Source organism: Podarcis erhardii (assembly GCF_964252035.2).
Source record: "Podarcis erhardii genome assembly, chromosome: 15".
Classification (NCBI taxonomy): Eukaryota; Metazoa; Chordata; class Lepidosauria; order Squamata; family Lacertidae; genus Podarcis; species Podarcis erhardii.
Window position 1 is genome coordinate 15,979,169 of NC_138505.1, and position 25,459 is coordinate 16,004,627.

General features: G+C 47.9%; 2 protein-coding genes and 1 long non-coding RNA gene across 5 annotated transcripts in view; 1 reads left to right on the forward strand and 2 right to left on the reverse strand.

Moving 5' to 3' along the window:
- ATG2A (autophagy related 2A) overlaps positions 1–4,124 on the reverse strand; it is a 37,262-nt gene extending 33,138 nt beyond the window's left edge. The window contains exon 1 of the mRNA XM_081842375.1: positions 3,847–4,124. Coding sequence (XP_081698501.1) covers positions 3,847–4,017 — 171 coding nt within the window. The 5' untranslated portion in view covers positions 4,018–4,124. The remainder of the gene's footprint in view (positions 1–3,846) is intronic.
- Positions 3,145–15,602, forward strand: LOC309330720. Of its 3 annotated transcripts, none has more exons than XR_014151542.1 (3): positions 3,145–3,603; positions 7,416–7,611; positions 15,051–15,602. It is a non-coding gene; the product is annotated as an uncharacterized lncRNA (long non-coding RNA). The 3 variants fall into 3 exon arrangements; XR_014151543.1 differs by lacking the exon at positions 3,145–3,603 and adding an exon at positions 4,285–4,385; XR_014151544.1 differs by lacking the exon at positions 3,145–3,603 and adding an exon at positions 5,471–5,543.
- Positions 13,764–24,681, reverse strand: LOC309330672 (solute carrier family 22 member 6-A-like). Its single transcript, XM_081842460.1, has 10 exons — positions 24,028–24,681; positions 22,605–22,708; positions 20,480–20,634; positions 19,452–19,620; positions 18,875–18,998; positions 18,048–18,160; positions 17,339–17,553; positions 16,839–16,947; positions 15,622–15,825; positions 13,764–14,297 (listed from the first exon to the last, which is right to left on the reverse strand). The coding sequence occupies exons 1-10, from the start codon at positions 24,442–24,444 to the stop codon at positions 14,216–14,218; spliced, it is 1,692 nt and encodes a 563-aa protein (XP_081698586.1). The 5' UTR covers positions 24,445–24,681; the 3' UTR covers positions 13,764–14,215.
- Between the last annotated feature and the right edge of the window lie 778 nt (positions 24,682–25,459).

The window sequence follows — 25,459 nt, forward strand, 5'->3', positions numbered from 1 at the left end:
GTTAAGCCATGGAGCCCCCTCCTGCAGCAGGCAGTGGGGCCACCAACCTGGATGGCTTTACAACAGGATCTGACAGATTCATGGAGGACAAGAAGGCTATCTGTGGCTACCAGGCGTGAGGGCCAACGCTCTGCCTCCAATGCCAGAGGCAGTCTATCTCCAAATGAAAGTCACACGTGAGCAAAGATTGTTGCTGTTACACCCAGCTTTGCAAGCTTTGCAGAAAAATCTGTGTGGCTACTGTGAGAACAAATGCCTGATCCAGCAGGAAGGCGGTCTTCATGTTCCTATGTTATTATTCTCCTGACAGCAGAGATGCCCTGGATAATTCCCCTGCCCCCCCCCCCCCAAGCAGGCTTTCCTTGAGAGAAAACAGGCCGGGACTTCTGCAGCTGTGAGTCTAGCATCAGCCATGCCAGTGAGGCAACAGCAATGACGTGGTGAGGAAGCATGTGAGTCCAGGAGACAAACAAGCCAGAATTCCTCAGGCTACTTGATACCTCCCATCCTGTCTTGCTGCTCCAGGAAGCTGCTGAGATCCACTGGGCAAGAACCCCCTAATCTCTCTATCACACACCTTTGGGGGCACCCCCGTCTAAGGTTCCTTTGGGCGGAAGGGCAGGATATAAACAAGAAGAGGAATTTGAGGGTTGCAGGATTGCCTCTGAGCCAGAGGAAACTGCCCCAGCAGGGAGCAGCCACATCATCCTAACCCTGTGTCCTGTACTGAAACAGAGGCGGAGGGGGCTTCATTCTAGATTGCACCCTACCAGGAAGATGGGGCAGGGAGGGCTGTGAAGCAAGTGGGAATAGGGCCCCAAAGGACCTAGGCCTCCCTAAGCCACCCAAATTCCGCTTGGGCTAAAAGAGTCAGGCAAGCTCCCTTCAGCACAATCTTGCGACTTCTTGCAGAAAAGCTAAGAACAGGGAGGAGGAGGTGTGGGGAGAAACTGGGGGAAAGATGTGAAAGGACAGCAGGGGAGCAGGAGGCAGTGACTTGCGAGGATAATTATAGACAGCTGGCCTTTCTCCAGAGCAGGATAGTGGATCACAGCACCAACAGCCTGGGGAACAGCACCACCTCCCCACTCCATCACAAGACAGGCCAACGACAAGCCACAGCCGCCTACTTCAGAGGCTTATTTGTTCTGGAGTAACAGCCATCCTCCCCATCTGGAGATGTGGGATGGGGAAACCCACAGATTTGCCACCAGGACTGCAACTGTGGCCGGGTGGCCAAAGGATCTCAAGGGGAGTGATCTCACCTTGCCTGCTCCATAGACTGGCAGAGAATTCCCAGGGAATGCCTGCATGCAGAGCTTCCTTTTAGGCAGATCCCAAACACTAACTTCCTTGTTTACATGTCCCCAAAAGAATGAGACGGTTCTCACAATGTGCTTCCAACAAGATGCCCATTTGCCTGAGATGGGAGCAAACATGGCTGAAGGCTGGTCAAAAGCCAACCTACATGACTCTCGGGGTCCCTTCCAACGTCACCGTTCTAGGATTCCTGCCTTTAGTGGCCGCCTTACCTGGGATTCCTATCGTAGTGCAAGCTTTCCCCTGTTTAGCACTTGAGAAGCTGGGTCATCTGCACTCACGCACCCACTGTTCATCCCAAGCCCTCCATCACAGCCCACAGCCCCAAATGCCTCTTGAAAGGCTGAAGCGAAGCGGGATGCATTACAGGCCAAGACACCTGGTTACAACAAGGCAAGATAAAGTGGAGGTGGGAAGGGGCAATTAGGGTGCTGCCTCATGCCAAGCACAGTACAGCATTGTCAACCTGGACAAGCAGTGGCTATCAGGCAGGAGTCTTTTCTGGCGTTACCTGGAAATGCCAGGGATTGAACCTGGGAGATTCGGCATGGTAAGGAGGAGCCTGGCCACCCAGCTGCCATCAATCTGCCTAAGCCCCATCCCCAGTTATCAAATGGCAGACATCACTGAAAAGAGGCCAGAAGGCTGCCCCACTGCCACTAAGCAGGGCATGGAGCAGGAAAGGCCTGGCCAAAGCTCAACCCAACAACAACCTGTAGAGGAAACCCAGAGCACATTCCTCCAGGAGAGTGTCCCACTGCAAGGGAGGTGGGGCAAGGCCAGCTCTGACACTGGGCCCAGGGAGCAGCATCACTCAGCAAAAGACATCAGCCTGCATTCACTCCCCCCAGCACTGCACCTCCGAACAGGAGACACGGCATGTGGCTTTCCAGATGTGTCTGGATTGCAACATCATTCCTGGACATTGGCTTTGGCGATGTGAGTCAGGAGTCCAAGGCCACTGGGAGGGCCGAGAGATGCCCCACTGCCCTAGCCACAAACCCCATTCCTGTCCAAATACAACAGGCACCCACTATATCAGCAATTTCTGGAAAGAGTTGAAGACATTTTCATTCAACAAGCATTCCCAGCGGGATAAATGGGTAATTACCACTTTGTTAAACTTTTAGTCTAGCTTTAAATGTATTTGTTGTTTTTAACTGTCTTATGTAATTATAATAATACGTAATAATAACAACAACAATCCCCGTGCAGTAAGGCAGGCTGTCCCTCTTCCTGCTCAGAGGATAATCTGGCATGGTCAAGACAATGGTTACATGTTGAAATGCTCAAACTGGTTGTTGATCTACCTGTTAGTTACCTTATCGAGAACTCATGTGTTTCTAAGAGGAAGTGTCTCCCTCCCTCTCTCAACAACAGCAACAATGGCTGGTGGCACCTTAATAGTCTAACTCTAATCAATTGTATTATGACAGAAGCTTTTGGCATACAAATGCATTATTAATACTCATAACAATTTCCATTTTGCACAGAATTCTAGACCCAAGGAACTGAAAAATATGAAGCTTGTCATACTATACTAAGGCTCAATAGAAAGTATTTTTTTTCCACCAACGTAGGAAAACAAAACTAGGCCCAAGTAAAATAAAGAGAAAACCCTGCTGGCTCCCAACATCATTCCACAATGGGGAGTGGGGAGACTCACCCCACACCTACCCCAACCCCAGCTAGAGCAACAAACATAACTCTGGAGGGAAAGCCCACACTTTTAGTGGGGTGCTTCCTGGAGCCCACTGAAGAAGAGGCTCAGTGTACTCTACAGAAAGCCAGTGTGGTGGTGTTGTATTCTTATTAATTACCTGCCCTTCACCCTAAGGCCCCAGGGCAGGTGTCAGCATTAAAAATGTAATATTGAATGTCTAGCTAGGACTGGGAAGATCCAGGTTCAAATCCCAAATCAGGCACAAAGCTCACTAGGTGGCCTTACTCCAATGCACACACCTTCCACCTAACCTGCCTTACAAGGCTGTTGTGAAGACAACATGGGGTGGGGGGAAACTTTGGGGTCTGTCACCCCATCTCACCAGCACTCACACTCCCTTTCTCTAAGCCTAACCCTGCCTTACAGCGCCGTTGTGAGGATAACATGGGAGGCTGGAGAGACATGTGAACTCCTGGGCCAGCCACCCCACCTGAGGTTTGCTGCGGGCAGGAGGAAGTGCCCCAGCGATGCCACCTTATTCTCCTTGGGAAGCCCAGCTGGCACGACATATTATGGGGCAGATATAACAGGAGGGCGCTTGACCGAGGAAGGACAGCCAGGTAGGCCGTGACAAGCGGAGCGGCTGCGAATGGAGAGCAAGAGGCAGCCCCTCCGCTCAGCCACAGCCACCTGCAGAGAGTGAGGGGATGGAGGGCTTTACCGGTGGGACTGCCTGCCTGCCTGCCTGGGGTACCCTTCCTGGCCTGCCCTTCCTCCCACTCCCGGGGGTGGGGAGGCCCAAGAAGGCCGGGCTGGAGGCAGAGGCGGACGGGGCACCCTCCCTGGGGCTTCGTGAGCCTCACCCAGACGTCGAGGTGGATGCGGCTGAGCTTCCCAGCGCCAGCGTAGAGGTCGAGGCTGAGCTGCTCCAGCCCGAGCCGCTCCTCTAGGAAGTGTCCCAGGTAGTGCTGCAGCAGGTACCGGCAGGCGCGCTTCTTGATCGAGCTCGACCACGGGAAGAACCATCGCGACATGGCCGGCCCCGGCGGCCTCTCGCCCGGCCGCCACGATCACTTGACGCCCCGGCTCCGCGCCCGGCTTCTTTGGCCCCCTAGGCCCGGCCCCGCTGGCGGCCCGGCGCGCTCATTGGCCCCGCCGCCCTCCTGCGCTCGTCTCATTGGCTCGCCGAGCAGCAGCGGGGGGTGGATGACGTCGCGCTCGGGGCGGGGATAAGACGCGGAAGGGGGAAGAAAGGAAAATACACAACCCCCCGCGGGGCGTGATATAAGTCCCCGTTGTGGGCGAAATAATTCCCCTGTATCGCTATACAAGAGAAGCTGACAGAGTAACCCGCGCTGCTTTGTGGATAGGCAACTTCCGGGAACACTTCCCACGCTATACTGTATGTATTAACATCCATAAAGGATGTAAAAATCAGTGAGGGTTTTTCTTTATATTGGTGTGCTGCTCCCTCATAGCAGAGGTACGGTATAACATAGTTTAACTATACGCTGCGTGGAGAAGGCCTTTCTTTTCTCTGCCCTGAACCTTCCAACATTCAGAGCCATTGTTGTTGTTTAGTCGTTTAGTCGTGTCCGACCTTCGTGACCCCCTGGACCAGAGCACACCAGGCACTCCTGTCTTCCACTGCCTCCCGCAGTTTGGTCAGACTCATGCTGGTAGCTTCGAGAACACTATCCAACCATCTCCTCCACTGTCGTCCCCTTCTCCTTGTGCCCTCCATCTTTCCCAACATCAGGGTCTTTTCCAGGGAGTCTTCTCTTCTCATGAGGTGGCCAAAGTATTGGAGCCTCAGCTTCAGGATCTGTCCTTCCAGTGAGCACTCAGGGCTGATTTCCTTAAGAATGGAGAGGTTTGATCTTCTTGCAGTCCATGGGACTCTCAAGAGTCTCCTCCAGCACCATAATTCAAAAGCATCAATTCTTCGGCGATCAGCCTTCTTTATGGTCCAGCTCTCACTTCCATACATCACTACTGGGAAAACCATAGCTTTAACTATACGGACCTTTGTTGGCAAGGTGAGGTCTGCTTTTTAGGATGCTGTCTTGGTTTGTCATTGCTTCAGCGCCATTGGATGTCCTCAAATTCTAGGGCTCCGAGAGAGGGAGGAAAGGTTTTCTCTTATCACCCTTTCCCACCCCCCTGGCGGCATTTCTGTCAAATTTTGCCGTGGGAAGGAAAATGGACCGGAAACAGGAAGTTGTCGCTTTAAAAAACAACGCGGGAAACAGAAGCCGCAGCCATCTCTATCATAATCCCCATCTCTGATCTGTAACTGCAATAAATTGAAACAAAACAAATTCCTTCCAGTAGCACCTTAAAGACCAACTAAGTCAGTTCTTGGTATGAGCTTTCGTGTGCATGCACACGAAAGCTCATACCAAGAACTGACTTAGTTGGTCTTTAAGGTGCTACTGGAAGGAATTTGTTTTGTTTTGACTATGGCAGACCAACACGGCTACCTATCTGCAATAAATTGATTCATTCATCGCTTGCGGGGAGGGAGTTTCTGTCAATCGCCTCCGGTCACCTCTTGGCTGTAGGCATAGCCAGGATATTTATTTTAGGGAGGGGCAGGTTTTATAGGTTTTTTGGGGGGGCGCAGAACCGACGCAATTGGTCAGTTAAGTATTTTTATTTCCTCACTTGATTTAGAGGGGGGGCTGAGGAGGAAGCTAGGCAGGGCAGGGGGGCAAGCTGTGTCCCTCCCCATCAAGTAAGGAAATAAAAATACTTAACTAACTGACCAATTGCGTAGGTTCTGCGCCCCCCCCCAAAAAGCAGGAGCTGTCACGTGAGGGAATGGGGTGTCACACGAAGGCTGCCTCTTGCTTTCGGGTGTAGAATAAGGGGTGCAGCGTGGAAGGAAGAATCAGGTTTATGTAATGGGCCCTTCTGAAGGGGACGCATTAAAAGGATCCCTTTGGGTTAGGCAGAGAAAGAAGATGCTCTTTTGCCGCAGCCACGTGGCGTTTCCTCAGTTGCCACTAGCCCAGTGTTTCCCAAACTTGGGTCTCCAGCTGTTGTTTAAGACTACAATTCCCATCATCCTGGATCACTGGTCTTGCTAGCTAGGGATGATGGGAGTTGTAGTCCGAAAACAGCTGGAGACCCAAGTTTGGGGAACATTGCACTAGCCCAAGCTTCCTGGAATATTGTGCAGGTTTTCTTATGTGTCCTTATTTCAATTCCCCCAGGAAAGTTGGAGAGAGCAATACAATAGCTCCCCCGTCACACAGTAGTGGTGGCACCATGGGTAAAAAAAGAATATAGTATGCCTTATAAATAGGACCTGGGTGGGTGGAGAAGCCTTGTCCTACCTGTTTCGTATGAAAGGGGGCGGTGCTCCCTATTCTAAATGTATTTACTCGGAAGTGTTTTTTTAATTTGAGGGAGTTAATTTTCAAGTGAGCAGTTGTTTTTTTTAAATATTTTATTAAGTTTTATCAAAGAAAAAGGTTACATAAAGAAAAACACAGAACATATAAACATACAAAAGACATCAGAATACAAAAAAACAAGCAATTAACATATAAGAAAAAAAAGAAAAAACCAAGAGAAAAAGAAAAAGTTAAAACACTAAAAAAAGATTCAAAAAGTTAAAAATGAAAATCCCTCTCTTTAATTTCTTACCATTCATAGACTTATTTTCTTGACTTCCTCACACCCCCTTTCTTGTATTCCAATTTGAAATTGATTAGCAAATTCCTTCTTATTAATTTTATCCTTGATTATCTTTCTTCGCATATTGTTTGTTCCTAATTTTCATCTAATATCTATCCCTTCTTTCATATTCTTATTTTACCTTTTTTACTAGAACCCATTCATTTCATTTCAATGTCATCAACATTCAAAAATTTTACAATGTTTTTGTAAGTAGATTTTAAATTTCTTCCAATCTTCTTCCAACAACTCTTCTCCCTGATCTCGAATTCTGCCCATCATTTCTGCCATTTCCATATAGTCCATTACTTGCATCTGCCATTCTTCCAAGGTGGGTAAGTCCTGTGTCTTCCAATGCTTTGCGATGAGTATTCTTGCAGCTGCTGTAGCATACATGAAGAAAGTTCTATCCTTCTTTGGCACCAATTGGCCGACCATGCCCAGGAGAAAGGCCTCTGGTTTCTTCAGAAAGGTATACTTAAATACCTTTTTCATTTCATTATATATCATTTCCCAGAAAGCCTTAATCCTTGGGCACGACCACCAAAGGTGAAAAAAAGTACCTTCGTTTTCCTTACATTTCCAACATTTATTATCGGGCAAGTGATAGATTTTTGCAAGCTTAACTGGGGTCATGTACCACCTGTACATCATTTTCATAATATTTTAATATCTTCAAGTGAATGTGAAAGGATTTTCTTAAGTGAATCTTACTGTAACTTCATCAAGATCGTCTCTGTTTACACAGACAACTTCATCACTGCTGTTCTTCAGAATGGTAGGACCGCCTCTTACTCGGTCCAACCCTACCAAATATTTGGCACCATGGCTGCTACAAGGCCATCATTCTGCAGTTGATACAAAAAGCAGGAAGCTATCTAGAAAAGACGAGGGTACATGAGAGGAGATTTTAAAAGTCTGGTGCTTACTGTAACAACTTCATAGTGAGCAGAGGCACCTTTTTTCTAGAAAAAAGCACTCCCCTTTCTCCATGCATGATTTTATAAAATTCTGCAGTGTTGCCTCTTACTTTTCATGTTGCTCCTCACCCAGCTTGCTCAGTTAATCTTGCAGGCTCCCCTTGCTGGGCTGCTCTAAAGTTCTGCTACGCCTAGTTCAAGGTGTTACTATCTGTATATATAAAGCCCTTAACAATTTGGCATCTAACCCCACATATGCCCACTCAGTTCTTAAAGGCAGAACTGTCAATGGCACAGGTGCCACATAATACCCCTCTTGCATTTATAAGAACTCGGTCTTTTAGTGTAGCACCACTAACCCTCTGGAACTCCCTGCCTATTGATATATCAAGCAGGCACCTTCACTGTCCCCTTTTTAGTGCCTGCTAAAAACAGTTTCATTTAGGCAAGCCTACCCCAGTTTTTATTGGTGATAGATAAGTGATCACTGTACTGAAGCCAAGAGGTTCACCAGGGCTGTCAGCTTGACCAGCTGGACAAAGACCAGGGCAACTGGGAAAGAGGTTCTCTGCAGCCCACAGGAAAGGAGAGACATCAGCTCAGATTCTGCCCTCCCCCAGTCCTCCAGTTCTTCAGCTCATGTTTACTCTGGTTCAGGGGCGCCGACTTATAAAAAATATGGGGGGGGGGCCCATACCGGGGTCCTGCCCCGGGAAGTTTTCTAAATTTTAGATGAAAATTAGTGAGTTTTAAAGTTTTTTAAAAGTATTTTAGTGTCATATGATCAACATTAGAACCCCGAAAACTCGACTCTCTATAACTCCACACTCCGGGAAACTCAACAAGCCTGAAACACTTTTTGGCTTTGAAAAAAGAAACAAAACATAAACACGCACGGTATTTTCGTAAAAAGCTAATTTAATTTACAGTAACAATTATGCTTATAGACTATTACAGAGCAGTGAATATATAGCTCTGAAAAGACTGAAATGATATTTAAATAAATCCTAAACTATCATTAAAAGAATAAAACATAAAATATTGCTGTCGCACAGTAATAGCACTTTGATTAATAAGTGAACCTATAGTATATAAGTGAACCTATAGTATATTATCGTGGTATAGTATATTATCGTGGTATTAATAAGTGAACCTATAGTATATTATCGTGGTATGGGAGCAGCTCTGGAATGGATAAAAAAGCTTTACAGAGAATAATTAAAATTGCCCAGAATGTTATTGGGCTCCAACTACCAACCCTGGATGAGATCTTCACGTCTCACAGCTTGAAGAAGTCACACAATATCCTGAGAGATCCCACCCATCCTGCTCACAACCTCTTTGAACTGTTGCCTTCGGGCAGAAGATACAGGACAATGAAAACATGAACCACACGCCTTCTGAATAGTTTCTATCCAAGAGCTCTGATTGCACTAAATAATGATCTCAGGGCCAGTTGTAAGAAATAGCAAGCAGTGAGTAGTAAGGAATGAGATAGGTTTTAGGTTATGCTATGCTTCTAATAGGTTGTGTTATATTCTGGATTATGTATGTTTTAATAGATTATGTCTGAATAGGATGAGAGTGTTGGAGATACGTGCAAATGTGTATGTGAATCCGGTCTTGGGTGTTTGATTTTCGTTGTTGTGTATACTGTGTATATACGGACAATGACAATAAATTTATCTAATCTAATCTAATCTAATCTAATCTAATCGAAATAGCTAATTTAAGCTTACTTTGAATAAGGCTGAGGGTTCATTAAATAAAAATAATATCTCAAAGTTAATGCTTTAATACAGTTAATAAAGTTAATACAGTATGCCTAATACTGTATGTAAATACTGTAATACTGTATGTAAATAACGGGCTTTAATTGGGTCTTACACCCTAAAAATATTTAAGTATTTGAAAATAACTAATACAGTACTATAGTAATATAGAAATACAGTACTAAACTAGTACTAATATTTCAAAACTGAAAATTTAACATTCTGTATGTATTTAATTCTCTATTTTATAAAGATTTTTAATATCTGACAGTGAGTTTGGAGTAGCCCAATGCAAAAATCCTGAGGATCCATGTGGATCCATGCTTTGTAACCACGTTTTTGCACCACTGTGACCCTAGGCAACAGTGGGTGCGTGATTTTTTTGGTGCAAGATGTAGCCATGAACATGCTATGTGATCTGATGGTGAATTTGGGGTGACCCAATGCAAAAATCCTGAGGATCCATGTGGATCCGTGCTTTGTAACCACGTTTTTGCACCACTGCGGCCCCAGGCCACAGTGGGTGCGTGATTTTTTTGGTGCAAGATGTAGCCATGAACATGCTATGTGATCTGATGGTGAATTTGGGGTGACCCAATGCAAAAATCCTGAGGATCCATGTGGATCTGTGCTTTGTAACCACGTTTTTGCACCATTGTGGCCCCAGGCCACAGTGGGTGCGTGATTTTTTTGGTGCAGGCTGTAGCCATGGACATGTAATGTGATCTGATGGTGAATTTGGGGTGACCCAGTGCAAAGATCCTGAGGATCCATGTGGATCCTTGCTTTGTCACCACGTTTTAAATGGGGAGGGAAGGAAAAACACAGAAGGGACAAGAAGCACAAGAGGGGTGTGCGGAGAAGCAGCTGGCTAAGAATGCAGGGGAGGAGTTTAACGGGGTGGGGGGGAGGAAAGGAAGGCAAAAGTCCCCCCCCAAGCCAGCCCCCCCCCTCTCTCTCTCTCTCTCTCTCTCTCTCTCTCTCTCTCTCTCTCCCACCTGCATGTGCGAGTCCCTAGAGCACGGAGAGGAGGAGAGGAGGAGGTGGTGGGCTGGAGCCTGCACGCAGTGTGACTTGGAAAGAATTAGAAGGAAGGACTCGATCCTTTCCTTAACCCTCTGCTTGCCAGGAGGGCAGGGAATTCCCTGCTCTTTGTTGAGTTTGAGCAAACGCTGCAACAGAAGCGGGTGGGCAGTAAGACCCTGAGCCAGAATGCAGGAAAGCAGCAGCTTCCGCCTTCCCTCCGCACGCCCACCCGCCCGATCTGATTTTTGCCTGATTTTTGCCCCTGCGCTCCGGCTCCAGGGACCACACATTCGCTCAATAACACGCACAGACATTTCCCCTTACTTTTTAGGAGAAAAAATCTGCGTGTTATAGAGCAAAATTTACGGTAATAATTTTTAAACAATTTTTTGAGGGGGCTCGGGCCCCCTCAGGCCCCATGGAGTCGGCGCCTATGCTCTGGTTCTAAGCAGACTGGTAACTTTCCCAAGTAAATCTTTGACCAGCATCAAGCAGGGAGGGCTAAGACCAGGCCTAGAAAGGATAATAGGCATGGTTCAGTGGATTTCTCAGAAGGATTAATGGTTCTAGAATGTTAAAAATAAATGAAAAATAAATAAAGCCTCAGAAAGAGCTCTGTCTGTGTCTTCCTGAAGATCTAACCTTGCAGATTTGCTTTTTGGTCCCCCATATTCCTTGGGTCATCACCCTGATGAGACTGTATAAAACTTCTTGTTTAGACATCATTAGGATCCACTCTGCTTAGATTTTGTCCCGGGGCAATCAGAGATGCAGAATTAGGACACCATTTAGCTTTCCAGCTAGACACACACACACACACACACACACACACACACACACACACCGTGATAGCAGTATTTAACATTTATAAAGCACCTAAAATTTTTCAAGCTCTCTACAGATATCAAAAGCCAAGACAGGACTCGGCTACTGACTCCCAGTGCAATAGAAGCATCATACAAGGAACAAGGAAGGTAGAGGGAAATGAGTGTTAGATGCAAGTGTTCTTTGTGGCAGGGATTGCATGGAGAGGGGAGGCCAGTTTCACCCTGCTCCTTCTCTGTCTAGTGGATGAGGTCATACTGGTCCCATCATTGCCTTAATGTTCCTCCTGGGCAGTGAGGGAGGCAGCCTTCTACATGGGCTTTGTGCCACTGACCAGTGGCAGAGGACATGTAGTGCTTCCCTTCAGTTCTGCAGCTCCTCTTTTTCTTTTGTTTAGAGGTATGAACAGGGTTCTGCATTGCTACCTTTGGCTACTGTCTTCCAGTACTGTCTTACTGATGTAGCAGGAACCCCCCCACCCCAATCATTCTGTTTGTACAAACTTCACACACACTCACACTCACACACTACATACGCCACACTTCTGTTATAAATTCATAAGAAAATCAAACATACATCGGATTTGCACTGTTCCATTTTTATTTTACTCCATGAAGGAAGGTTTGATACAGGGCAGCCATAATCCCTTCACCATCCCAGCACATCTACAGGAGCCCTGCCCAGTTATGGCTATGCCAACCCTGATGATCCCAGACAGAAGACAATCAAGATCACAAAGAACTTGCATATGGGAGTGGATTCAGCATGGACTGAAACAAAGGACTCTGATCAGATCTTCCCTCAGGGGGCAGGAAACTGCAAACTCCCCTTTGTCTCCTGGAAGTGACTCATGGGGAGGGGGGAAAGGAGGAACCAGCCAGGTGACAAGACACTCAGGTTACCACCAACTCCTCCCTCAACCCCTCCTTTCTGTAATGTATGGATGATGTTTCTGGGGGTGGGCTTGACCTAAGGGATGGGAATTTCAAAAGTTTTTATAAGGTCTTGCACACCATTTTTCTGTGTCTTTCCTCTCACCTGCAAGTGAGGGGAGCACCCTGTCGCGACAGTCTTTCTTCAATAAAGACCAAGCCTACAGGCTGCTGATTTGCTCCAATTTACTCTGGTTGGTGTCTTTACTTTTTGTCCAAGGGAGCCCTCAGATTTTTTCCGTTAACACTGAGGACACCTGAGATAAGGGACTCATAACGCTCAGCAGGTGAAACTTACAAAGGAGCCTTTCACACACCACAATTTAGCAGCGCCTAATCCTTGCTAATCTGCTTTAAACTATAAATGGAATAGCAGCTCTGCTTCCAGACTTCTGGAACCCAAATAACATTTTGTAGCCAATTATTTCCCCAGCCCCAAATGTTGGGGCCGGGGAGGACCCTGATTTTCATTGGGCAACCATGGTGCTAAGTACTCCCAGTCATGAATCCCTGACCCCTGATATTGTTTGGAAAGTGAAGGGGTTAAGTGACAGAGCTGATTCCTAGAAAGAAGAAACAGACCACAGAGAGAGAAATGTCTAGAGCAATCTATGTGGGCCATAACTAGTCAGATTTTCTGAGCTCAGTGAGGAGGGAGAACTGAAAACGTGAGAGGGATATGCTTTGTTCATGATGCCCTGTAAAAAGGGAGTATACAAAGTGTGACTATTCCACGGCAAATGCCCATTGTGGAAAGAGCATCAGTGTTTAATATTTCTCAGCTCTAATTCTCTGTAGTTTCCCAAGAACTCGGCATCACCACCAGGTAACAAATGCAACTGTTTATTTATTAACAATCAACTATCAATAGACACAAAATAAATAGTGCTCAGGACTTGTTCTGGAAGCAAAGCCTCTGTGCAGAGCAGTCGTGCAAGCAAGTCAAGAAAGGTTGGCTAATCTGTCAACCCAGGGGGGAGGCCTCTCTTCTTGTATTCCTCTGAGATTTGTCTCCCACAGGCAGGTATGTGTAGAGTCTTGGGGTTGTTCCAGCGGCCTTTCCATCCCTCTGTCAGTTTAGGGGATAAGTCACACCTCCCATCCCACCAGTCTCTCAAATCCCAGACTGAGAAAATTCATCCTAGTCTCTGCAATTTCCACATCCAACTTTCTGTCCAACCAACGACAAAAAGGTGGTCTGGCAACCAAGATGGAGAAATAGTTGGGCAGGGCTGGTTATAACAATGGGAGTGTATGTGAGAGAAAGGCAGAGTGCCCGCTTTGATGCTTGCTGAATCATTATTATCTTTAAATACAAACCATAAAACTGGCAGCAATAGCATCACCGTTGAAAGTTTTAAAAAGCTGGAGTGAAGAAGAAGAAGAAGAAGAAGAAGAAGAAGAAGAAGAAGAAGAGGAGGAGGAGGAGTAGTTTGGATTTGATATCCCGCTTTATCACTATCCAAAGGAGTCTCAAAGCGGCTAACCATCTCCTTTCCCTTCCTCCCCCACAACAAACACTCTGTGAGGTGAGTGGGGCTGAGAGACTTCAAATAAGAAGATCACCCAGCAGCTGCAAGATCACCCAGCAAATAAGGAGATCACTTAGCTGCTGCAAGATCACCCAGCAGCTGCATGTGGAAGAGCAGAGACGCGAACCCGGTTCCCCAGATTAAGAGTCTACTGCTCTTAACCACTACACCACACTGGCTCTCTGGGGAGGTATTTGCTTGGCACCACAAAGGTTACAAAGCGGGGGCTTGGCAGGCCTCCCTGGGGAGAGAATTCCATCAATGAGTGGCCACCACTGAGAAGGTCCTTCCTCCAGTCGCCTCCCAGCTCACTTCAGATGGAGGAAGCACTCGGAGGAGGGCCTCAGGCGGTGAACTCACTTGCACAGGTGGGCAAGGAGGCAGGAAGGTTCCATTTCTCTCTGGGATATGGATGTCCGCAGCCTAATTGTCCCATGCACTACAGAGTCCCTCGAAAGAGGCTGAGCTCCAGTAAGGAATCTTGCTCTGCCTGCCCAGGCTGGCTCCCAGAGAACGATCCTATTTCTCGTATATCTGAAGCTCAGAAGTATGTCGACCAGATGACTTGAGCCCTGCTCTTCTCCTGTGTCTCCTTGAGAACTGCTTTGGGTTTCCGTCTGGCTCTAGGAACATGACATTCAACAGTATTAAAAGCAGATACTCCTATTGGTTAGAGGAACAGAGGAAGAGGAGATGGGAAAATGCAGCCTTTTGGGAAGGGAATAGAATATGAACAGAGCTGAGCTCGATGCGCATGAAGGAAGGATGTTAAAGTGAGGTGCGGGGAGAGGGAGAGAGAATCATTTTGAAATGAGACAGGAAAGAGCATGTGATTGGAAAATCGGAAGAGACCAAAGCAGCTGCATTTGGCCCCACAGAAGCAGCTGTGGGGAACGGGAGGGAGGCGAGATAGCATATTTTATTCCCATTAACTGCTCATTGAAGTGCAGAGCACCAGCTTTTGTGTCACATAGGACTCTTCCTCCAGATTGGATGTTCAAGGTTGATAAAACAACAAGCTTTCTCCACCATAGGAAGAAGGGAGAGGGGCTTTGATGATGATTATTATTTGTTGTCGGCTGCTATTATGATTGTTACTAAGACTGGTGTGTTTGGCTAATACTGGCTGTATTGAGTAAGGATGTGTAATAAAGAAAGAAGAAAGCCCTATTAAAGGTATGGTGGTTGGTGAAAGGGAAAGATTGTGAGAACAGGTGTGTGGGGGTAGAAAGCTTTTGAGAAATTGATTAGTGTTTAACAGTATACACAGAGAAACATTTTGTCCGGCTGTATATTGATATAATTATTGCTGTAAAAGGATATTGTCTTGTACCGGATATCAATGGCCTTGGATTTTCTTTCTTTCTCAAACTAAGAACTTAAGAGCCTGCTGGATCTGGCCAAAGGGGGCCCATCTAGTCCAGCATCCTGTTCTCACAGTGGCCCACCAAATGCCCATAGGAAACCTGCAAGCAGGATCCAAGCACAAGAGCTTTCTCCCCTCCTGTGGCTTCCAGCAAACTCAAAAGCATTGCCGCCTCTTGATTGTGGAGACAGAGCTGAGACATGATGGCTTGCAGCCATTAACAAGTCTGTCCTCCATGAAACTGCTGGGGGGCAGTGGAATTACCTAGGGAGGCACTAAGAGGGCAGTGGGGGGTGAGGCGCAGGAGGCAAGTATCAGATTTCAAAAAGTTGGCATCACTGGATCAAGTCCATCCATTTTGTTGAATTAATTAAACCAAATAATTTTAATGGGATTTTGAATAAACATGCAATTGTTACTACTTTGAATTTTATTGCGTTGCTATCTTCTTTACGGGGTCGGCTATTCTGAATAATGCTTTCTGCCTAGGGTAGGGTAGAGGGGCACTGGTTTATGGGAAGAAGTAGGTGGTGGCACTAGACACCCACACACACACCTGGAGGGAAGAAAACAAGACCCACCTTTCTTCCACTTCTTCTACCGTATCCAGGAGTGGGAGGTTGTGTATCTCGGGAAGGAAACCGGCGGCAAGGCCAGAGACTATGGGAGTGATGCCAAAAATCACCAGGGGCAAGAAGGGCTGGAAGTCGCCGGCCGTCAGCACCCCTGGGGCCACGATGCCACCCAGACGGGCCATCACCATGGTGAAGCTGGTGCCCGTTTGCCTGCCAAAGAAAAGAGCAGGGGTAAGATCTTGACAGAGCACCTGCCTCTCTTGGGATTTGAGGCTCTCTGCCTGCAACGCTTTGACATGCACATATCAGAATTAGATGATGATGATAATGATAATGATGATTAGAATTTATATACCGCCCTATACCTGGGGGGTCTCAGGGCGGTTCACAGAACAAAATAAAGATATGAAACCACAAAATATGTAATAAAAATAAAAACAACCAACGCTTTCTCAAGGCTAGGGTTGAGTAACATCCCTTTTCATGGATTTTCCATCTTACCCCTGATTTTTTATTATTATTATTATTATTATTATTATTATTATTATTATTATATACAACTTTTAGAAGGAATCTGAAGGCAACCCTGTATAGGGAAGTTTTTAATGTTTGATGTTTTTCTATGTGTCGGAAGCTGCCCAGAGTGGCTGGGGCAACCCAGCCAGATGAGCGGGGTACAAATAATAAAATTATGATTAAAATTGTTTTTGAATACATCAAAGGCCTTTTTTCTGACAGTATTCAGAACTGTACAGAGTACCAGCATTCATACAAACCTATCCAATTTCAAGGGGTTTGGACAACACCACTTTGTGTCCCTGTGTCTCTTTTTTTGCTGCCCGTGGCAGCCATTTTGTGGTGGCACCCTTGGTTTTTATCAATATCTGAGTACCAGTACCCTGTTGTCGTTTTTTACTCAAAAAAATGCTGAGTACATTTATAACAGTCCTCTCCTCCAAGGATCTAAAGGTAGCACACATGGTTCTCTTCCACCTGTTTTTTGTCCTTTGTGAGGTACATTAGGCTGAGATGTGGCGATTAACCCAAGGTCACCCAGGAAGGCTGTGTGGAGGTTTGAGGAGGGGCCTCCCCTGTCCAAGGCTAATACTCTAATAAAACAGGGAGCAGGAGCAGATTCTAAGTGGCAGCCACAATTTCCCAGGGTCAAGATCCAGTTCACACATGCAGACACTTTTTTCATCCTTGCCCAGTGCTGAGCTCACCTCACGACAGTTGGGAAAAGCTCCCCGCCATAGAGATACAGGCACATGGAGGAGGCCGCCAGGCAGCCTTTTCCCAGCACCACAAGGGCCAGGCGGCCTGTCAACATTTCTAGAAACAAATAGGGGGGGGGAGAAGAGGAAAAATAGGTTAGAATCATGATTCTAGAGTTGGAAGGGACCCCCACAGGAATCCGAATCAAGCGAGTCAGAATTCTTGCTCCATCCTCACAGGAAGACACATCCCAACTGTACGGTGTGGTAGCGGTGGGCACACGGACCCCCACCCCAGACCCCTAACCCCACTCTCTGGTAGCCAAATCTCTGTCCCCCAGCTTGCACAGGGTGGGAAAGCCAACCCCATGGTTTTTCAGAGGCTCTTGCTGCAGCATCCTGTCCTGGAACATCTCAGCTGTGAACTGACTGCTCCAGAAGAGGCCTCCCCAAGGGTCATTGGGGGGGGGGCTCACACCCAGCCCCTTCAGCCACAGGTTGCTCCTTACCAGAGGGTACCGCGAGGGTGAGCAAGAGGAAAACTCCAGCCAGGATGAGGGAGAGGCTCTGGATGGTTCTTCGGCCAAAGAATGCCAGCAAAAGGGCGCAACCCATCTTGGCCAGCAGGTCAATAGTCCCGAAGAAGAGCTGGACCACAAAGACATCCAGGCCAAAGACAGAGAGGTCCATGGAGAGGCCAAAGTAGGCCAGGTTGATGGAGAAGCTGTGTGGGGAGGAGGAGGGAGGGGATCAGAAGGAGGCTCACCCCTTGCATTGAGATAAGACAGCATTCTGGCAGAGTCGCCGGAGATATGCAGTGGACCTTTGGGAGGTCTATTCCTCTTATTCTACATCAGTGGTGGAGGACCTCCCAAGGTCTGCATCCCCCTGTAAGCACCACTTTGGGGTCCACATGCAGTTTGTTTGTAGGCAGGGCTAGAGGCAAAAGTGGGCAGGCCAGTTGGATGTGGCTATTAATTTTGTATAGGGGGCTACATCGCAGCCATGCCAAGACCAGAGGTTCCTCCCATTTCTCCATCCATGGATGTAAAAGGCATCATCACAGATCAGAGACATATTCAAGCTGGGAGAGGGGGAGTCCTGATGCCTACACATGGCCTGAGGCTGCCTACCCCTCTTCTGTAGCTGCTTCTGCCCCCTACCCCACCTGTTGTTGGTTTTTTTGCCCCAGCCCATTCTGGGAGCCTCTTGGGGTACCTTATCAACATGAGGCAGCAAGAGATACGTCTCAGGGTCGGAGTGCGGAAGAGGTCCAAGCAGGAGTGGGAGCCCCTCTTTGAAGTGCTGTTCGCCACTTCGGTCTCCAACATCTGAGGAGGAAAGGAAGGCAAGAAATCTCAGTGCACCGGGCAGGGGGAAGAGGATGTCATGGCTGAGACACCACAGTCTCTGTTGTGCCTCATTTCCAAGGGAAAAATGAACCCTGGGTAAGGACCAAGACCCCTGAATCTCACACCCAGGGCCGGATTTAGGTTTGATGAGGCCCTAAACTACTGAAGGTAATGGGGCCCTTTATATGTCCTTTGTCAACAACAAATTGTTGCTCTTTTTTGTGTTGAGTATATGCTATATGGCAATTTATGGACCAAATAGGTATCTAAAGCCATTTGAATATAACAAAATCTGTAATACAATTAAGAAGAAGTATATTAATAGTGAAATACAATTATGAAGAAGTATATGGGGGGGGCAAGAGAGTGGGGCCCTAAGCTATAGCTTGTTCATCTTGTGTTCATCTTCAGCCTTGGGTCCCCAGATGTGGTTGGACTACAAAACCCTTCATCCCCAGCGAGCTAAGACAATGGTCTGGGACCCAAGGCTGTTATGGGAAGGTGGGTCCACTGCATTTCTGAGTATGGTGCCCAGTAGCTGCCAAAACCACACGCAAATGTTGTGTGCCACTAACACTGTAGGATGTGTGCCCAAAACATATTTCCACCAGGACCCACAAACGCTCAGCTGCCAGACTGACCCTTGGCGGTGGGTCATGCTGCAACCAAAGATGACCAAGGGTCTTCACTCACCTCCAGAACCACGGCCTCCCCTGTAGCCGCCTTCCCATTGATCTTGGCCACACGCTTCAGGTTGTGGAGGGCGGCCTCCCGCTCATTGTTCATAAGGAGCCACCGGGCTGATTCTGGTAGCCACCTGAGGAAGAATCCCAGGTCTTGCTTGAAACTGGCCATCTATTCATTTATATGTATTGACAGCAGAAAAAAAGCTTTCCCCACTTTCTGTGTGACAGCCCTTCAGATATTTGAAGATGGCTATCCCATCGCCTCTCCATCTCCTCTCCTCCAGGCTAAACACCCCCAACTCACTTAACCGTTCTCCTCCATTAAGGCTTGGTTTTCAGACCATTTGTTATCTTGGTCGCCCTCCTCTGCACACCTTCTATCTTGTCAACATCCTTCTTAAATTGTGGTGCCTAGAACTGGACACAGGACTCCAGGTGGGGTCTGACCAAGGCAGAATAAGTGGTAATATGACTTCCCTTGATCTGGACATTCGACTTCTGTTGATACAGCCTAGCTCCTGTGCTCTTTTGCTCTTCATTCCCCTTCTCCATTTCAGCTACAGGGGTTGGGACCCCAAACTCACCAAGAGTAGGCGAAGAAGACAAAAAACGGGGCGGAGATGGCCAGCTGCAGCCAGCGCCAGTCGCGGAGGCCATAGGCCAGGCCGGCAAGGAGCACCTGCCCAGCTGTGCTGCTGTAACTCTGTGTGGCCACCACTGTGGCACGATGCTTGGTGGGCACCCACTCCAGGCCTGGGGAAAGGAGAACAGGAAATCCCAAAGTCTGAATATGGAGCTGGACCTCGAGGAACCAAGGCGGTTCAACAATGTCTCTAGCTGTGTGCTTATGCATGGAGAATATTGGTTGGTGGATTTTTTTAAAAAATAACAGGTTTATTATTATTACGTAGTGCATTTATATCACATATCCAATGCCCTTTTAAAATGTGTTGGTGGGTTATTGGGTTTTTGTTTTTATTTTGATTATGTATTTTGTGTTTTTATATTGTGATTTTATCTTGTAAGATGCCCTGAGACCTGAGGGTATAGGGTGTCTACAAATTTGTCCTTGTTGTTGTTGTTATTGTTATCAAAGCTCAAGGTGGTACACACTGTTCTCCCTCTCCTCATTTAATCCCCACAACAGCACTGCAAGGTAGGTTGGGATGAGAGAAGCAGTGAGTGGCCCCCAAAGTCACACCCAGTGAGCTTCATGGCTGAGTGAGGATTTGAACCCAGGTCTCCCAGGTTTTAGTCTGACACTCTAATGACTACACCACACTGGCTATCTCAAGATGGACAAACATTATGGGAAGCGGCAATTGCTCTGCACAGGCAAGGCCTCAGTTTCAATCCCTGACATTTAATAAAAGTATCAGGTGACAAAAGTGATGGAGAAGACCCTCCTCTGCCCTTGACCCCAGAGAGCTGAGCAGCTGTGGAGAGAGCAATGGGGAAATGCCAGGGGCACCCATGGGAGATTTCCCCCACCCCTGAAGCAAAGACCAGCTTCAGCAAAGGCCTTTTCCTCAGAGCCGGGAGGGTGTTGTTCTTCTCCATCCCCTCCACCATCATCCCAGGTTGTCTCCAGGGCACAACCAGTGGCACTCACTGAGGCAGACGTAGTTCAGCAGGAAGCCAGAGATGCCCACGCCGCTTAGGAAGCGGAAGATGCAGTAGGTGGCAAAGGTGGCAGAGAAGGCAGCCCCTGTCCCCGTGACAGCGACCAGCAGCAGCGACCAGATGAGGATCAGACGGCGCCCAAACCTGTACAGCCAAGATGTCAATGGTCAGCTCTGAGAAATGCCTTGTAGGCAGCATGTGGGAAGTTGCTGAACTGTTCTAGCTGGTCATTAGAAGAACAATGGTGCCTGAGCTTGATTTTTTCATCTTCCCTCCCTTTCCCCCTTCCCTTGTGTGCCCTGTCTTTTTTTATTTATTGTAAGCCTGCCAGAGCAGAGACTGATTGCATTTAAACAGTAGCATGTAAGCCTTTTTGGCTGAACAGTGGGGTATAAATACTCTCAATAAATAAATAATATTAGGAGGGTTCGTATGACTACGAGGGATGGGTTGCGACAGGCCTTGTGTGCTCGGTCCTCCCCTCTCCTCCTCTGGCATAGGCTCTGGAATTGGTACCTTCCACTTCCATTTTCAAGTAAACACAGTTCAGCATTAGGAAGAGCCCTGCTGCCTCAGGTGGTCCATACTTGGTGGGGGGGGGGGAGTGGGCAGAGCAGTATACAGTGGTACCTCGGGTTAAGTACTTAATTCGTTCCGGGGGTCCGTTCTTAACCTGAAACTGTTCTTAATCTGATGGGGCTTTCTGCTGCTGCCGCGCCGCCAGAGCCCGATTTCTGTTCTTATCCTGAAGCAAAGTTCTTAACCTGAAGCACTATTTCTGGGTTAGCGGAGTCTGTAACCTGAAACGTATGTAACCTGAAGCGTATGTAACGCAAGGTACCACTGTATGCCTGTTCTGAACCCTGAAGCTAGGCCACATCCATACCATACATTTAAAGCACTGTTGTGCCACTTTTAAGCAGTCAGGGCTACTACCCCCAAAGAATCCTGGGAGCTGTAGTTTGCGAAGGGTGCTGACAGGTTGCTGCTGACAGGAAGAAACCCCACCACCATTCCCCTCAAAGAACTACAGTTCCCAGAGTGGTTTTAACATCCAATCCCTCTTCACCGGCGGACTCTGGGAATTGTAGTTCTGGGAGAGGAGTAGAGGTTTCCTAGCAACTCTCAGCACCCTTAGCCAACCACAGCTCCCATAATTCTCTGGGGGAAGCCATAACTGTTCAAAGTGGCAGGATAGCTCTTTATACGCATGGTGTGTGAACATGGTCGTTGTCACTGGCCCTCTGGTATACTGGAGGAAGTTGACTGGCAGCTGGCAGCCTGCTTAGCTTTTGTTCCTGGAAGAAGAGGAGGAGCCATCTTGTCCCTGGTCTCAGGCAGCATCATTTATGGGCCGGCCCTGTGGATCATGCTCCCTAAGGCACCTGACTGGCCCTCGTGGGAGCAGCATGTGGGACTAGATAGACCTTTGGCCTTAAATGACCCAGTTGCAGGTCTCGCATTGTTCTGCTCTTCCTGTCAACCTAATACAGTAATGATTAAGTGAGGCTTGTGAATCAATTACAGGCCCATCGAGCAACGCTGCAGGATTCCCACTGCTGGGTTTTTTATGCCACTAGGGAGCCTGTGCCCCTCTGGGTGTGCCTGCACCCCAACTCCCACCAGCCCCAGACCCACAGAGAACAACAATGGGACCTGCAGTCCAGAAACACACCAGTTCCCCACCTCTGACACAGATTGTGATTTGGAGTGTTATGGGGAGCAAGCTGGATCCAAAGGGCCAATGTCTGGGAGAGAGAGACTTGTAGGAATACAAGAAGAACCTGATGGATCTGACCAGTGCCCAGTGGCCTCACTGGGAAAACCTCAAGCAGGATTCGAACACAGGAGCAACTCTCCCCTCCTGCTGTTTCCAGCAACTGGGATTCAGAAGCATTGCTGCCTCTACGGTGGAGGCAGAGGATAGCCGTTGTGGCTAGGAGCTGTTGACCGTCAGCTGAATGGTCTCTTTGAGTCCAGGAGAGGTAAGGATTTTGTGTGTGTATGTTACGATTATTCAAGCTGACAGATCCAGAAGGAGAGGTCGGGGTTTCTGAGGGAGATGGGACCACCCAGTTGAAGAACAAGGTGAGGCAAGCAGGCTGGCTTCTTACCTGTCGGAGAGGTCTCCAAAGATGAAGGCTCCCACCAAGACCCCTCCCATGAAGAGGGACTGAGCCAGGCTCTTGAGGGGTTGTAGGTGACAGACCAGATCCCACTGCAGGGAAGAGAGAGGGAGACAGATTTAGTGAGGCAGCCTTCGGGGAGGGGGAGATCAGTGAAACATGAGGTGTCATACTGGTCTTTGTGGGACGCATGCAGTGGAGGGGAGAGGGTGGAGACTGGGGTGAAAACCCCCAATCAAGTTCCCATTATTATTATTATTATTATTATTATTATTATTATTATTATTACCTGCCCTTCACCAAGTCCCAGAGAGGGTTGCAACAATTTAAAACTCAGAATGAAAAACAGTTAAAACACATTGCATTCACAATACTGTAATAGGGTGGGTCCTGAAGGCAGGGTGGTGTAGTGGTTAGAATGTTGGACTAGGACTCGTAAGAGACAGGGGTTCAAATCCCCACTTGGGCTGTCAAGTTTACTGGGTGTGTGACCCTGATGGAAGGTAGACACCTACCTCACAGGGTTGCTGGTGTGGGGGATTAAATGAGGGGAGGAGAACCCTGATTGCCAATTTGAGCTCCTTGGTTAGAAATTGTGGGATAGAAATGCAATAAAACAAATAAACAAAACACTGGTGTCAAAGGCTGGTGTAAACAGGTGCATCGCCTCCTGGGTCATTTCAAAGCTGCCTCCAAGATGGGCCGCCAGGTTGCCTTGGCATCTGATAGCCTTCCCTCCTTGTCTGTTGTCACCCGCCCTGCACTCTCCCTGTGACATGTTTTGAGGCCATGCATATTTGTCATTTGGAACTGGGTTTTGCCTGGGGTTCCAAAGTGAGTGTTGGGCTAGAGACAGGGAGGCCTGGGGCTATTTATTTATATAGTGGCACAGCAATAAAACTGCTATCCTATTTGCAAAGCTAAGCAGGGTCCGGTATGGTTTCAAATTGGATAGGGAGCTGCATGTCGAAATTCCTGCATTGCAGTGGGTTGGACTAGATGACCCTCAGGGTACCAGCTCTCTGATTCTATCCCATATTGTTTAAGGAGCTCAAAGTGGCCCACATACTTCTCCTCCCCATTTTGTCCTCATTTAATCCTTACAACAACATCCCTCTGAGGTAGGTTAGGCTGAGGGGTAGGGACTGACCTGAAGTCACCCAGTGAGCTTCACGGCCAAGTGGGGATTTGAACCCTGGTCTCTCCCAGGTCCTAGCCTGGCACTCTAACCACCACACCACCACTAGCTCTCACATTGGTTTCAAATTCCCATGGAACCATGACGCTCACTTGAGCCATCCTCTCTCTCCACTTAACCTACCTCACAGGGCTGTTGTGAGCATAAAAAGTGAGAAGAAGCCAGGTGTGTTACCCTGCCTCTTCAGAGGAAGGGTGTTAATGTTATTCATACCTCGGTGACGATGGTGGAGGTGAAGGTGCTGCGGTCATACTGCCAGCCGTCCTGGCATGGCTCCAGCTCAGGTTCCCTATCCTGGCTCAGGGAGCCATTGGCGTCAAGGGCCAGCCTGACGGCAAAGCGGTGGCATCTGTCCGGCCAAATGCTCTGGTCCAGAAGGAGAGGGTGACCGTGATGGGAGGTGTTGGCTGGCGACGGCAGGCGACATCGGTGCTCCGGGGAGGCGGCGCTGAAGTTCTGCACCAGGTTGTGACTGGCGAGGAGCAGGACTGGCAAGGTGAGCAGCAGGACGGAAAAGAACTGGAAGGGGCCCATGCTGCCCACTTTTTCCAGCAGGTCCCCAAAGGGGATAGCAGCTACGGGGCCTTTGGGGCAGAGGGAGAGGCGACGCAGGCCTTTGGCAGGAGACATCCTTCCTCTTGCCGTTACCTTTGTCTCAAGCGCAGGGTGCCCTTTTATGCCAGGAGGAAGGATGTGGAGGGAGGTTGGGGAGGTGGGTTAATCAGTCACCACCAGACCATTGGGGTGGCTGTGGCTAGGACTGTGCGCATGGGTGTGTATGTGTGAACAGATACCTGCTCTCTTCCTGGTCTGCAGCAGCATGCAGTGCCCAGTTGCTGAGAAAGATGCAACTAGAGTAAAATTGTGGAGTTGTCTAGCACAACCCAATGGCCACATTAACATCAAGTATTTAAAGCACCATGATACCACTTTAAACAGCCATGCCTTCCTCCAAAGAATTCTGGGGGCTGTTGTTTGTTAAGGGTGTGGTGAGATTTCTTGAGAGACCCCCTATCCCACCCCCGGAACTACCATATTTTTCGCTCTATAAGAGGCACTTTTTCCCTCCTAAAAAGTAAGGGGAAATGTGTGTGCGTCTTATGGAGCAAATGCAGGCTGTGCAGCTATCGCTGAAGCCAGAGCAGCAAGAGGGATCGCTGCGCAGCAATCCCTCTTGCTGTTCTGGCTTCAGGGATAGCCGCGCAAAGCTTCCTCAACAACATTTGATTCAGAATTTTTTTTCTTGTTTTCCTCCTCTTAAAATCTAGGTGCGTCTTATAGAGCGAAAAATACGGTACATGTTCAGGGTAGGATAGCTCAGTTGGTTGGATAGGTAAATAATTGGATAGGTAGTTGGATAGGTAAATAATATTCCTGCATTGCAGGGGGTTGGACTGGAATCCACAGGGTCCCTTCCAACTCTACAATTCTATGATTCTATAAGTCTAATTCCTAGAGTGGTTAGCAATCCATTCCTCTACACAAGGCATTATGGGAATTGTAGAATTGTGGCTTCCTAACAAATTTCAGCACCTTTACCATACTACAGCTCCCAGGATTCTTTGGGGGAAGAGGCCATGGCAGTTTAAATTGGGTATCCTAGCTCTTTAAATGTATCATATGAAGAGAGCAACAAATTTCCCTC

What these genes read in the sequence shown, in the direction of transcription:
- LOC309330672 (XM_081842460.1), bottom strand. Translation starts at nt 24,444, where the DNA reads ATGTCTCCTGCCAAAGGCCTGCGTCGCCTCTCCCTCTGCCCCAAAGGC. An exon ending in CACCCTCGCGGTACCCTCTG is followed by an intron (nt 16,948 to 17,338) that starts GTAAGGAGCAAC and finishes ATTTGTTTCTAG; the next exon opens with AAATGTTGACAGGCCGCCTG. An exon ending in GTAGAAGAAGTGGAAGAAAG is followed by an intron (nt 14,298 to 15,621) that starts GTGGGTCTTGTT and finishes TCATGTTCCTAG; the next exon opens with AGCCAGACGGAAACCCAAAG.